This window comes from Bombus flavifrons, chromosome 12 (assembly GCF_040668555.2).
Source record: "Bombus flavifrons isolate JBK064 chromosome 12, iyBomFlav1_principal, whole genome shotgun sequence".
NCBI classification, from domain to species: Eukaryota; Metazoa; Arthropoda; class Insecta; order Hymenoptera; family Apidae; genus Bombus; species Bombus flavifrons.
In genome coordinates this window covers 9,989,140-10,002,440 of record NC_138453.1, presented here as the reverse complement: position 1 = coordinate 10,002,440, position 13,301 = coordinate 9,989,140, and the positions used below count along the sequence as shown (strand labels likewise).

Genomic DNA, 13,301 nt, shown 5'->3' with positions numbered 1-13,301 from the left:
CGATTTATATGAAACCTTTGAGCATAGTTCTTTCAGAAAAAAATATGTTCTCGATTGTAAATTAATATGTTACCTAAAGAATACTGATACTGTGTTCAATGAAATTGAAGGTAAGTATCATGTTTGCTTGTAAATAGGTTTCTTATTAACCTCATTGTAAAAATATTAATTTATTAAATTTCGAAAAATTTACATTACAACATCACTGTTACATTGCAAAAGGTTGCATTTGATTGGTGGTACCATGAGGTTACTGTTATATTCAATTTGCATATAATGTTGAACGTATTTTACTGTTTTCCTATATGTCCCATGCCAAATGCAATTTCCAGTTTTTGTCATACATCTAAAAATACGAACATAAATAAGTTAATGTATTATCTTTAATATCATTTTTATTTATCAATCATAACTGAGTAAAATAATATCTATTCCCTGAATCCTCTGTGTTATATTACTCAATATCCACCTATTACAAGGGTGTGCGTATGACATTTGCATAATAGATTACCTATGCATGGTTTTCAATAATACATGTAAATCTTCGATGCGTCTCTTCTCCGGGAGCATGCTAAGAAATGTCGCAAGCGATAAAAAGTCTACTTCATTCACGATTTTAGAATTAGTGATCCACGTTTGTATTTGTATTTTTACCTGCAACCGTGTATTTTATACTTGCATTAATTCTACAAAATTTATGTTTAAACGGGTGACATGATGACCAGCCGAATTATCAAGCATGCATATCGAGCACTCGGTCCTTCATAAGTGACTTGCTTGAAATTAAATACCATGTGATCGTTTTAACATTTTTTAATCTATCCGACAAAATGTATCAAAGAAAGAAAATAATCTATAGTGATAAATAACAGCTACCTGTTTCAGAGGTAGATTAAGTAAACGATTTACGAGGTCAATTAAAATATCTTGATGTTGGTTCGCGCTGTCATTATCTTCTGAGATAGTACGATTATGAGAAAGAATAGCCTCCGTATCATCCGTAGTAATTCGATCATTCACAGATTTGGTTATTTCCACGGGAGGCATTATGAATTTTGCAATACCAGTATTGGTTTTACTCTTCGATATCTGTTCAAGTTCATTTACATTTTTCAATGCTTTGTTTAATGTTTTCCCGTTCTTTTTTTTATTTTTAGAATTTGTCGCTTTGCCATTTTTATTGCTATTTTTATTTTTAGAATTAGGTTCCCCTTTTTTAATCTGTTTCGTATTTTCGTTATTTTTTACCAATCCATTACTATTCATCCCATCCTTTCTTTTTTTCGAATTGTATTCTGCATTTTTAGCAGTGCAATACATTTGAACATCGCGTCTTAGATCTTCCGATAATGCAGCTAAAAACTCTGGATCCACTTGTGAATAAGATATATTTTGCTCATCGCATTTAATTTCTGTAGAAGTTGCTGCTTCACTGGTTGAAGATTTACTATTTTTATTGGTATTCGCATTCGTTTGATTTTGATTTTTGTTAGCACTGTATTCATTAAGAATTTCATTTCGTATATCTTCAGGTAGTTCTATTAAAACAGACATATCGATCTCTTGAATAGGTGGCATTTCCACCTTTGGCCTGGAAATGCCAGGTTTTGTTTGTTTAAAAAAATTCTCATGATGCGTTTGCACACTTTTCTGTGGCTGTGTTTTGTTCGTATTTTGTACGCTAACAGTACCTCCATCTTTATTATCATCTGATAATTCTTTACTTTTATTAGGACACAAAATTTCATTTCTTATTTCTTCCGGAAGTTCGGAAAAGACTGATTCGTTGATACCGGATGGAACGTGCAATTTTTGCTCATTATTAACGTCGTTAGAAACTACTGCGACAACATCCGAATGTGTTAAGGGTTGAACTTCGTTGCCTTTATTTGTTTCAATAGTTCGTTGAACTGTGCTGCTTGGTTTATTTTTAATGAAATTTAATAAAGTCGTACCACGGGATTTATTTTTTAATATTTCTAGTTTAGATATTTGTATACCGATGCCCCTTGCATCTTCAGGCACTTTTTGCATTTGATTCCAAAGTATAATAACTTCCCTAAAGTAAACACGAATAAATTATTCTATCGCTTTACACAGAAATATTAAAACGATTTTTGACTTACTTTGTTATAATATCGACATCGCTAATGGGAGAGATAAGATTTTTTGATCTCGTTATGTAATCGCATAAACCATGTCCCATAAATTTTTCAGTTTCTTTAGGTGCTTCTTTTGCTCTAATTAAAAGTTTTAAGGTGATGCATCTACCTTTTGCGTTAATTTTATTTAATCGATTACATACTTCGCGACATAACTTTTTTAAAAAGTCTATTGCATCATCGTTGTTTTCAAACCTTATTCCATAATTTACCTCTGCCGAAACAGATTTTCTAACGTGTTCTAGATTAAGCTTTGAATGATCTACACCACGACACATATTATATAATATATCACCCGTTTTTTTGCCAAATTCTTTCTGTAACGTCGCCAATGAGATTGCTTGCAACTCTGCACATGTTCGCACATTAAGATTGTTTAATTTATGTGTTGTTGTCCACCCAACCCCTAATTTAAATAATTAAGATTATTAAACAAATTTAGAATATACATAGCATTATTAATTAACTGAATTAACCCCCAAAATACCCTACCTGGCAAGTCTTGCACATTGAAGGTGCTAACACAATCACTAATATGTTCCTGTTGTATATAAAACTGACCATCTGGCTTTGCTTTTCTTGTTGCCAATCTTGCCAATAATTTATTACTTCCAAACCCTGTTGATACAGGACAGCCAGTTTTCTCTTTTATTTCCTGTCGAATTATAGTTGCAAATTCCATTGGTGTTAAAGAAGACTCTTCCAATATTTTTGTACAGTCTGCATACATTTCATCACAACTAACTGCTTCAATATCTAATGTGTATGATGCTACAATATCATACAACATGTAGGAAACTTCTGTATAGCCTTCAAAATTATATGGTACTGGTTTTAAATTAGGACATATTTTTAATGCCTCTCCTAAGAACATGCCATTTTTTACACCAGCTTTCCTTGCTTCATAAGAGCAAGATGCTATTTCTGATAATGAACCGTGTTCTCCATCCTTATTGCCTTTTGCATGTGTTACTGCAATTGGTAAGCCTCTCAACTCTGGCCTATCTCTAAGACCAACTGAGACAAAGAAGCAATCCATATCTATGTGCATTATAATACAATCTTGACTATCTATCACCTTGTTTTCCTCTTGTAAATCATTCGGGACAATATTAAATTCTAATTGAGAACCAAATAATGATCTATTCAATCTAATATCTTTTAATCTAATAAGACCTGGAAATTCTCCGTTATTTTTATCTCTCAGTTCATTAACATATTCTTTAAATGTTGCTCCCATTGTTGCAATGTGATGTAATCGTGAATTATTATAAAATTCTGATATGAATTCTGAATTTTTTGTTGAATGAGTATCTCTTGAACTCATTGGTAATACAGGATTGAAGGTATTTTCTTGTATAGAAGTATGTTTTATTGTTTCAGTTCTACTATTACCCATTTTTAAACTATTTACTTCATTATTTCTTTGTACATTATGTGTTTGAAAAGTATCATTTGTTTTATTTCCTGTATTTTGTATTGCACACTTTAATTGTAGTTGTACATCTGTACAATGAGAATAAAGCAAATACTTTTGAAAATTTAAAATTTTACCAGCCTTTATACTATCCATAATCCATTCAGATTTACATATAGGAATTGGGTTTTGACTTTTCCTATATAACATTATTTTTGAATATGGCAAATTAGATGCAATAATATGAGTTGTTGCTTTTGGCCTCATATAGTGGTGATATGTGCCCCCATGTTGCATCATTAAATGACGAAGTTCATCTGCAGTTGGATTAGTATAACCATTTACAAAAATTGCTATTCCTTCAAATATATTAGATGTTTTAATTTCATTGTCTGCTTCATTGTGAAATTGTTCTTCTAATTTCGCTTGCTTTGCAGCCATGTATCCACCCTAAAATTATCCCATTATTCTATTTCACATTTAATTTGTTTACTTTTATTAAAAAGCTCTAAGTGTCTTTTACATACCCAATCTTCAAATCCATCTTCCCCCCAAGCTTTGCTTTTTCTTTTTCTTGACATTATAACAAATTTTATATCATATAACAGGAGTATGAAATTCTTTAAAATGAAACTATCATATAATTATCGTATTCCATATGTATATACACCGACTTTTTATATTTGATAAAAATATTCATTCCCATATAACCTTATGCAAATGAAATACCTTGTTGAACATTCTGAACATAATTTAAATACACGAACCAACCATTTAAATAGCATTGACAATATAATGTTATATAGAACAGAAATTATTCATATTAATTAGTTTTCAATATTATACGTAACATTGCAACCTTTGCGATAAATATAATACGTAACGATAAATCACTTCACGCTGTCTACATATTAACCACTTGTATTAAACGCTCGATTCAAACGATTCTTCTGGGGAGAGTTATTAGAAAATTTATTTATCTCTCATTGAAGACCACATTAATATACACAAAAATAACTTTTCTCGTTTATTAAACAATTATATATACAATTTAAGTAGTATATATATACATGTAAAACTGATAGTAACTATATACTCGTTACTTAATATTTATACTTATATTTATATTTATGTTTCAAATTTTATGAAATGATATTTATTGTAAACAATTTATAATTTCGTAATATTAAATTTTTATACATATGTGTAGATATAAAGTAATAAAATATACAGTTTTTATAATAACAACAAATAAAAAAATAAAAATCATATAAAACGATACTTTATTTGCGAAGAATGTTAGTAGAATGTATTGTTTTCGTAAAGCAATAAGAAGATTTGTTTATCGATGTAAACACGTGTATGATTTGTTACGTACGTATGTACTATAACCTAATCTTTGACGAACTTTAAGCTGAGGTTTGCATAAGTTATCAAGGTATCCAACATTTGAAGTATAAAATTAATAATTATTGTGCGTGCATTATGTACGAGATACATGTATAATGTCTATCAAATATTAATACACAAACAAAAGCTATATTGAAAGAGTCAACATTCAGTCTAAGCATATAACTTGGAAAAGGTTAGATATAAAATGAAATATAAACAAAAATGCTGCTTAGACATTTTGAAAATTCACTGCATGCTTGTGTATTAAAGTGTCTCAGATGTTCTGTAAAAATCACGCATTTGTTCTACAAAAACAAATGTCAAGACAGTATGTGGACCTAGACGAGCATAATAAGGAAAGAAACCTTTCCACAATGAAAATATTCCTTCATTTCGGCACACCTGAATTATAACATCTACTGCACCTTTAAATTCTGGTTTACCATCCACAATTTTCATATTTTGAATCCTGCAAGTCATTAATAATGCAAAGTGTGAAAGCGCTTTCATTAACTGTTTCACTATTTTATTTTTTTTGAAACTTTACCTTGTTTTAGCAATATCAACTGGCATAGAGGCAGCGGTAGTTACTAAACCTGATATCATAGAACTTACAAAATGTAATGTAATATTGTTTTCAAAATATCCTATCCAAATATATAAAAATACATTATCCCAGTGTTAATCATTTGATTCTTACTTATCTACATGTTTACAAACCAGTGTTAAGTAACATTTCTTTAGATTGAGAATATGATGCCAATTGAGCTGCATTTACAACCATAGCCCTTCCCATTGTTGGAATAGTACCTCTCCACAATGCTAAAAAGCCCTCCTCTTTGACTATTCGAACTAATGCATTAAATGCATTTTTATAATTGCGTCTCTCAGCTAAAAATACATCATTGCTAAGAATTGGAAAACCTCTGTTCAATATTCAACTAACAATGAGCGTACCAATAGGTAGTCTACCATCGGCAGTCATTCTAATTAAGGCAACTTCAGCTGGAGTACCGACAAATGCTCCTACACAACCAGCAGTACAACCTATCAATACTTTCATTATAAAATTTGGTTGGCTGTCTTTTCTAAACAAATATCACAAGAAATATTAAATGACTGTATTTGGTACATGATACCTTCTTCTACATTGGCTATGTTCTCAATATATATGTACTCACGAAATTAATTGTGACAGCCATTCATATGTACCAAGTCTTGTAGTTGTATATGAAGCTTGACGCAATAAACCAGCAGATAAGCCTGCATATAAAGCTAAAGCACCCTCATTTTTTAAGATTGAAGATATTACATTTATCGTTGACGTCTTAGTACCACTTAGTTGCATTCGATTTTTTATTAAATCTAATGGTTGAACAACACATGTTGCAGCCATTCTAAAATAAAGTAATCAATTAAATTTAGCTTTCTAATCATTGATAATAAAATGGCCGTGAAACTATTCCTATATAGGAAGATATGAAAGCTAATACAGACTCTTATGTAAGTTGTAATATCTATTTTAAAATATTATCAGATACAAACATTTCGTGAAAATATATGTAAATATGTTAAATTTATTTTTGATATCTAAAATTAATACTTGAATCAAAGCAAGTGTTCAGACAATTGTCTTTTGCTTGAATTTCCTAGAATGTCTATGTACAATGTATATTGTGTTCTTAATCAAATGAATGAATTAAGATGATAAAAATAACAAACCCTGCTGTTCCCCCAAAAAGGAAGTTTATTGAAGTTGGCACTGTCTTTTGATTACTCATTTTAACAATATTGTATGACACTTATATTGACAATTAGAAGGTAATTTTTAAATTAGATGTTGCCTAAAATGTTATAGACGCAAACGTGATATTTACAAAATTTTAAAAGCGGAAAAATAAGCACCAGCTCAATATAGACTTGTTGTGAGCACTTAAATGATCTAAATGGAAGATTATCAAATATCCCAGAAATTCCATCCTTCGTTTACCCTTTCCCATACCAGCCCATACTGAATTATCAATTTTTTGCATTTTAGCGACATCTCGTAGCACAAAGTTACTTGTGATATGTACCACACTTGATAAAGAATTTTGATAAACTCAACTATCACTGAATTAGAGCGATAATAACGACTGTGATAACGATGATGATAAAATAATGCCGATAATGCAAAATTATTTTACGTAAAAATTGTTAATTATTAGTTTAATAATGATAGTTTAATTTTCTAAAATTTTATTGTTTAAATTGCATATTCAAAAAAGTTTTGAATGTCGACTATCGATAATAACATACATCCATGCATATATATGTACATACTTATATATGTACCTACTTATATATGTATTAAGAGAGTGAGAAAAGGGAGACGGTTACTTCAGATGTAAAGAGATAATAAAATCATGAAAAGAAGATGGTCTTAAAATTTATTAAGACGTGTATAAAAATGAATAATATAATTTAGATATTACGTAATTTTTAATTTGTTACATTTTATTATAAATGAATAAGAATATTCCATTGGTTCAAATTTAAATGAATTTAAATTAAATTTTTAGTATTTCTTATTTTGTCTTATTAATTATCATGAAGTGGTCTTTCTATATTTAAATTTATCATTAAACGAATCTATATATATACCCATACAGAATTTCTAGAAACACGATAGTTAATTCGTAATACTGTCTCACTCCCTTTATTTTGGTGTAAAAAAAAGTGATAGAAAATAACAGAAAACTCACCATTCGTGGAGAGCTTCTTATTGCAGGTAGTGACCATAAGAGACGTAGATCCTAAATAGCTGTCATAGAAGAAAAGATATAGTTTAATAAATTATTAATATTATATGTGAGAACCCGTCATTTGAAAGACGAGTGAAGAACGAAGAATGAGAATTGTATTTAAAAATAGAAGAGAGAAAATTATGAAGCAGAAAAATTTGTTGGCATAGGCACGCCAAATTTCGAGAATTTTCGCATAATAGCATAATGAATTCCGCATTGAATTGAATGATTGAATGATTGATTCCGAATGAGAATTTCGCATAATGAAATTATATTTAAATATTTTTCAACATTACATTGAATATTTGAAAAAACTTACCACAATCACTTCGTTTCCATGTACTGCATGTTTTCTTCACATTTTCGAACACTATGTATTTCAAATTTGCAAAATTTTTAAACAATTTGTTAAGAAATTTACGGAGACGAAAAAGTCGCGTACCGAATTAGTAACTGAAAATGTGGGGTCATGTGAACACTACGTGTGACATTCAAAAAGTCGTGGAAAAATATGAAAATGTAGGGAACACTTCGATGGAAAAGATTATTCAAAACGAATTAGAGATATTTATAAATGTAAAAAATTAAATTAAAAATGTAACTGTATTTTTCTCATTAGTTTTATGTTTATTCAATTTTATATAATTTTTATTTTAATAATTTATGAACTTTGTTGACTTAGATAGTAACCCGTCCTAAACTAACGTACGTGTGCAGTTACCTGCCGACGCGACGCGAACTTTATTAGAGAGATTTGTGAGTGTGATTGGAAAAAAGGGATGACAAGCTGCTGCAACAAGATCGACAAAAAGCACTTGAGAAAAGCTTCTTTTCGTGGACAAGTAAGTTGAGTACAATCACGTAACATACATAATATGGTTATAAATCGGTGTAAAGTAGAAAATATTGATATATATATATCGATCAAAGAGTAGAATATACCATGATCCTTGTTGCAAGTGCGACGCCAATGATTCCTACTTTGTTTTGTAATATGTGGCTTTCTTGTTCAAACAATGATTAATTTGACGTATTTATACAAAATATACAGAGCTATACGTAATATTAATGTATCTTTTTGAAATGTGATATTACAGCATAGTACTGAAGTTGAAAATTTTTAACATATGCATACTTCGGAGAATGTATACATACATATATATTATGTATGTGTATGATTTACGATCGAAATCTTTTTATGTACATGAATATCGATTATGTTTTTAAGAATCTTGTTCTATATGTAGCCATTTGATCTTTTTCGATACTTGATTCGTTATTTCAATGCACCCGGGAATCCTTTTGTATCGAAACATGTCTCGGTAACAGTAAGTACATATAGTCGAGATTCGAGATCGTACCGTTGATTCACAACGGTATGCAAATATGGCGTAAAATGGTTGCACTCATAAAACCGAATGGAAGCCATATTGAAAAATATTCCGTTACTTGTCTAAATAACAAGATAATGTATCTTCTAAAAATATTAGAGTTTAGAATAGATAGTTAAGAATAGAATAGATTATTAGAGATTAGAATAGAGTTTAGAATAGATTATAATAGATGGAATAGAGTATTTCGATATTTTAAATCCATATGTAAAAAATATAAAATAAGATTCAAAAGTAACATGTGATTACACGAAAGAAAATTTAGACCAAACACTTCTGTAATTATTTTTATTTCTTCTTTTTTTATAATGAGACGAGTGAACAAAGAACCAATTGTACGATACACACTGTACAGTAAGCAGATAACAATATTTACAAACGTCTGAAAGATTTTAGCAGGTTGACTCTTCTTTTGTTAATTGTATTTGCTGCTCAGTTTTTTGTTATACCGAAAAGAATAATATGCACATTAAATTAATAGTATTTTTCCTCTCGAAATAATTGATGAAGAGTTCGTACGTGTACGATAGACGTATTTTAGCCAAGTTATTTAAAAGAGACATTTTGAAGATTATTTATTAACATTAGTATTTTCAAGATCCCATCAATCGTAATGTAATTATAAATATATTCTATCATTTTCGAATTATATGCCTCTCTTTCTGTACAATATTTATATTTGCGATTGATATAACATAACTCGATATTTGACGCCCCTGGAAAATTGCACTCGACAATTAGGTATAAAAACGATGTAAAATGTTTTGTTCGGACAGTATGTATGTATATGTTTTTATTCACGATTCAATCTGAATGTGGCTTTCAGAGGTGTTTTGTAATTTGATATACCAAGTGTATACGGAAAATCATAGGCGTCAGTTACGTAGAAACCATATTCCTAGATTCTAGATTATCTTTGGTATGCAAGAATAGTGAGAACAATAAATTTTTGTTTTAAGGCCGTTGATTTAAAGTTTTCTAACTAGATTGGATAAGAAGTGTAGGATAAAAAATTTGATTAAATTTAGCTATATCTCTGATAATTTGATATCTCTTTCCTTCTATGTTTGACATAAACTTATTAACCAATAATAAGTTCATACAGGGAAGTGGTGATAGTATACATACGCCTGTATGTATACATGTATCCGTACATGTATACATTAGATGCATAAATTTATGTTGTATCATATCAGACATAAACAACAACTTTCTTTTTCCTCTTCACTTTCAATCTAATAGTTAAATTAAAATTATTATACTGTACCGTGATTGCACGGTTTAGTACGTGATCCTTAAATTTCGTCAACTTGGAGCACAGTGAAATGTGCGTTAAAGAATAATCATATTTTGTGCTTACTGACATTTTCATACATGTTAAGATGATAAATGTTTCTTTCGTAGTTAGTTTCTCAGAGAGTGTAAAAAGTAGTAGAATACGTGAGAGTAGGTTAAATATTACAATATGTTTAGCTTGAATTATAAGGTGAGGAGCATAGAAATAGTATAACAAAATATATGAAATATTTATAAAACAGCTGCTTTCATTGACATTTGTGAAATTATGATATAATAAATACAAACATCGTACTTTACACGTTTTATCTCTATGACGTAATATATTCGAACGATTATTTTAGAAAACATTGGTATTGCATCATTGTTTGTGCGCTGAAGGAATGAGAATGTAAGTAGGTTAAACGATTGATCATCTTATGTTTCAATTCTTATATTCGTTGAAATCAAATTGTAGGTACTGAATCGTGGGTGCCCGATATCATAAGTAGACGAATAATTTTTTGATGTTTCACAAATGACGATGAAAGATGAACGAATACAATTGTTGTGCATGGCCAAAGCCGTGCCTTATCACATATTTTTAATAGCGATATAATATTTACATTGAATTTGTTCAAGAAATACTTACAATTGGATACATCTTCCGCGTAATAATCTCGTATGATACATTAATTTTAAGATTAATCATTTGAATAACCTTCTTCATTAACGTACTTGTCTTACCTACCTTGAAATCAACATCTTTACTGCGATGATAAATACTACTTTACAATAACTACTGTCTAATTTGGACGTCAGCGGATACATCGAAATTTGTTGTGCATATTATTGCTACGCTAAAGTTTAAAACTTCGTTCTCCCCGATAGATCTTAAAGTCTTTTGAAGCGAAGACTTTGCGATATTGAACGTTGAACGTTCTGCTCACATATGTGAAAGTGAAAACACGAATGATCTTAAGTAATACGTTTTGCTGATTTATTTACAGCAAAATTACTGTAAGAGAACATCTTTAAATAAACGACATAATTTCTGCTAACTAGGTATAATCAATCACAGCGACACGTATGCGTATGGAATGAGAGAAGCAAAAATTTTCTATAAAAGAAAGTAGATTTCCAATATTTTATATCGTTATCCGAATTTTAAACATCCTCGATAATAATATAGGAATTAGTTAAAAAATATCTTTTCAAAATATCTTTTAGATCATGAAAAAATGTACCAACGATTCACTTCGCATACGATATATTTTTTAGATTAAAATTTATGATTGTACACGTATTCATTCCATTCTAGAGAATCGGATCAGACGATGAGATGTCGAGTCCCTAAATAAATGTAAATGTCTCTCGGATGAGCAAGGTTATAGATAGATATACTTGTACGTGTATTTATAGCTTATCAATGCTGGCGATCTTCTCATTTTTCTCTCTTTGGACATGTTTCGTGTCGTAAAAAATTCTTATATCATTGCTATACTATACAGAAATTTATTCAATTATCGTAGGATTGTTTTTGGGATGAAGACAATGTCGATCGTTCGTTGCTAACTATCGATTGAATTCAAGTATTCCAATCCGTAAAAAAATGACCAAACTGTTGATTCTAGATTTCATAGGAGTCGAAATACAGGTGATAAAAAATGAACGAATTTGAACACTTAAAATGAGTGGTTTTGCTTCTCGTTGCTCTATTTTAGTCATGAAATTTGTCTTTTGCTCTTGTCTCGTGTACAAACATTTTGCCTTCTTGGGTTACATGTTCTTCTAAGGCTTATAACCCTGATATGTTTCTGGAAACGTTCAGCTATCAAAAGGATCGAATTTCAACGATCGAGATTCAGGAAGTCGGCGCAGAGTGCTAAACGCTGGATACAAAGACGCGTTCTCGGCATCGCCGGCACTAAATCTGTGAGATAACTTGTTCTCGCGATCCCACGTAGAGTTTGTTGGTTTATATAAACGAGGAATGTGTCGATCTCCATGATTATTACCGTAAACGAAATCAGCGTTTCCTGAAACAATAACTTTCCTGTATATTACAACTTTTCAAAAGATTCTAAATCTAAAAATTCAACTCTACAATTCTTGTCGCTCATTCGTCGCAATTGTATTCCTTCTAATCACAACGACGGAAAGTTCGATATTTTAAGAATACCGTAGAATTCATATTTTAAGTGTTTGCACATTTTTCGATAATAAGTGAAAAAAGAAATTAAATTCGAATGGTTACCTTGTGCGAGAGACGGTGATTGCGGCGGTGTTCCGACAATAGGCGACAAGGGCTCGTATGGCGGTGGCGGAGGAGAAGATGGCGATGGTGTAGGAGACGGTGGTTGTCTCAAAAGAGTATCTGGATCGAGTTCGAGGATCCTTAGAACCCGTTGAGGATTTGCTCGAATCCAGGACTCGAACAGATCCACAGGCCAGTCGGTTTGCGTGGATGCATCTGACATTCTTCTAGGTGGGTCCCAACATATAGCATCGGGCGGATGAGACGAACTTCTCGCCAAAACGCCACTCCCACGACTCGCGGGCGTTGGCAAATTTGGATTACTTTGAGGCGAACACGCTAATATTTGCAGAGCTTGAATGGCATTCCTCACCTATTTTTATACGAAACAATCGGGAACGTTAGACCAGTTGAGAGTGGAACGAACGTTTACCGCAATATTTACCTCGTAACTCAACGTGGCAACGTCTTGGTGTAACGTAGAAAATTGTGTGTCGAGTCTCTCCACCGATCCTCGAATATGTTCCTCCATTGATTCTTGAGCGATTACCTGAGCCGCTCTCCCTCTTACTAGAACTCCTCTTCCGGTTCTTCTGGCTTCTCTATAGTCATCCCTATTAT

General features: G+C 31.0%; 3 protein-coding genes and 2 long non-coding RNA genes across 8 annotated transcripts in view; 1 reads left to right on the top strand and 4 right to left on the bottom strand.

The window, feature by feature from the left end:
* LOC138185680 (uncharacterized) overlaps positions 1-8,327 on the bottom strand; it is a 35,179-nt gene extending 26,852 nt beyond the window's left edge. Inside the window, exons 1-2 of the long non-coding RNA XR_011174699.1 lie at positions 8,077-8,327; positions 7,716-7,774 (exon numbers count right to left, since the gene is read on the bottom strand). This is a non-coding gene — a long non-coding RNA (uncharacterized LOC138185680). The remainder of the gene's footprint in view (positions 1-7,715; positions 7,775-8,076) is intronic.
* Positions 152-4,884, bottom strand: Rev1 (Rev1 DNA directed polymerase). Of its 2 annotated transcripts, XM_069124219.1 has the most exons (6): positions 4,107-4,884; positions 2,655-4,029; positions 2,127-2,568; positions 877-2,059; positions 512-654; positions 152-346 (listed from the first exon to the last, which is right to left on the bottom strand). In XM_069124219.1, exons 1-6 carry the CDS (start codon positions 4,158-4,160, stop codon positions 190-192), a joined length of 3,354 nt encoding a protein of 1,117 aa, XP_068980320.1. In that variant the 5' UTR covers positions 4,161-4,884; the 3' UTR covers positions 152-189. The 2 variants fall into 2 exon arrangements, with proteins under 2 accessions (XP_068980320.1, XP_068980321.1); XM_069124220.1 differs by lacking the exon at positions 512-654.
* Positions 5,028-6,999, bottom strand: LOC138185360 (mitochondrial 2-oxoglutarate/malate carrier protein). Its single transcript, XM_069124222.1, has 6 exons — positions 6,694-6,999; positions 6,153-6,368; positions 5,929-6,059; positions 5,692-5,862; positions 5,519-5,618; positions 5,028-5,440 (listed from the first exon to the last, which is right to left on the bottom strand). Exons 1-6 carry the CDS (start codon positions 6,750-6,752, stop codon positions 5,236-5,238), a joined length of 882 nt encoding a protein of 293 aa, XP_068980323.1. The 5' UTR covers positions 6,753-6,999; the 3' UTR covers positions 5,028-5,235.
* The window catches only part of LOC138185679 (uncharacterized), a 31,703-nt gene continuing 26,727 nt past the window's right edge, over positions 8,326-13,301 (top strand). Inside the window, exon 1 of the long non-coding RNA XR_011174698.1 lies at positions 8,326-8,599. This is a non-coding gene — a long non-coding RNA (uncharacterized LOC138185679). The remainder of the gene's footprint in view (positions 8,600-13,301) is intronic.
* Positions 12,100-13,301, bottom strand: part of Elk (Eag-like K[+] channel) — a 28,285-nt gene continuing 27,083 nt past the window's right edge. For 2 of the 3 annotated variants that reach the window (XM_069124776.1, XM_069124778.1), the window contains exons 14-16: positions 13,126-13,294; positions 12,681-13,053; positions 12,100-12,462 (exon numbers count right to left, since the gene is read on the bottom strand). In XM_069124776.1, the coding sequence (XP_068980877.1) occupies positions 12,251-12,462; positions 12,681-13,053; positions 13,126-13,294 (754 nt within the window). In that variant the 3' untranslated portion in view covers positions 12,100-12,250. The remainder of the gene's footprint in view (positions 12,463-12,680; positions 13,054-13,125; positions 13,295-13,301) is intronic. The other variant, XM_069124777.1, reaches the window with a different exon arrangement.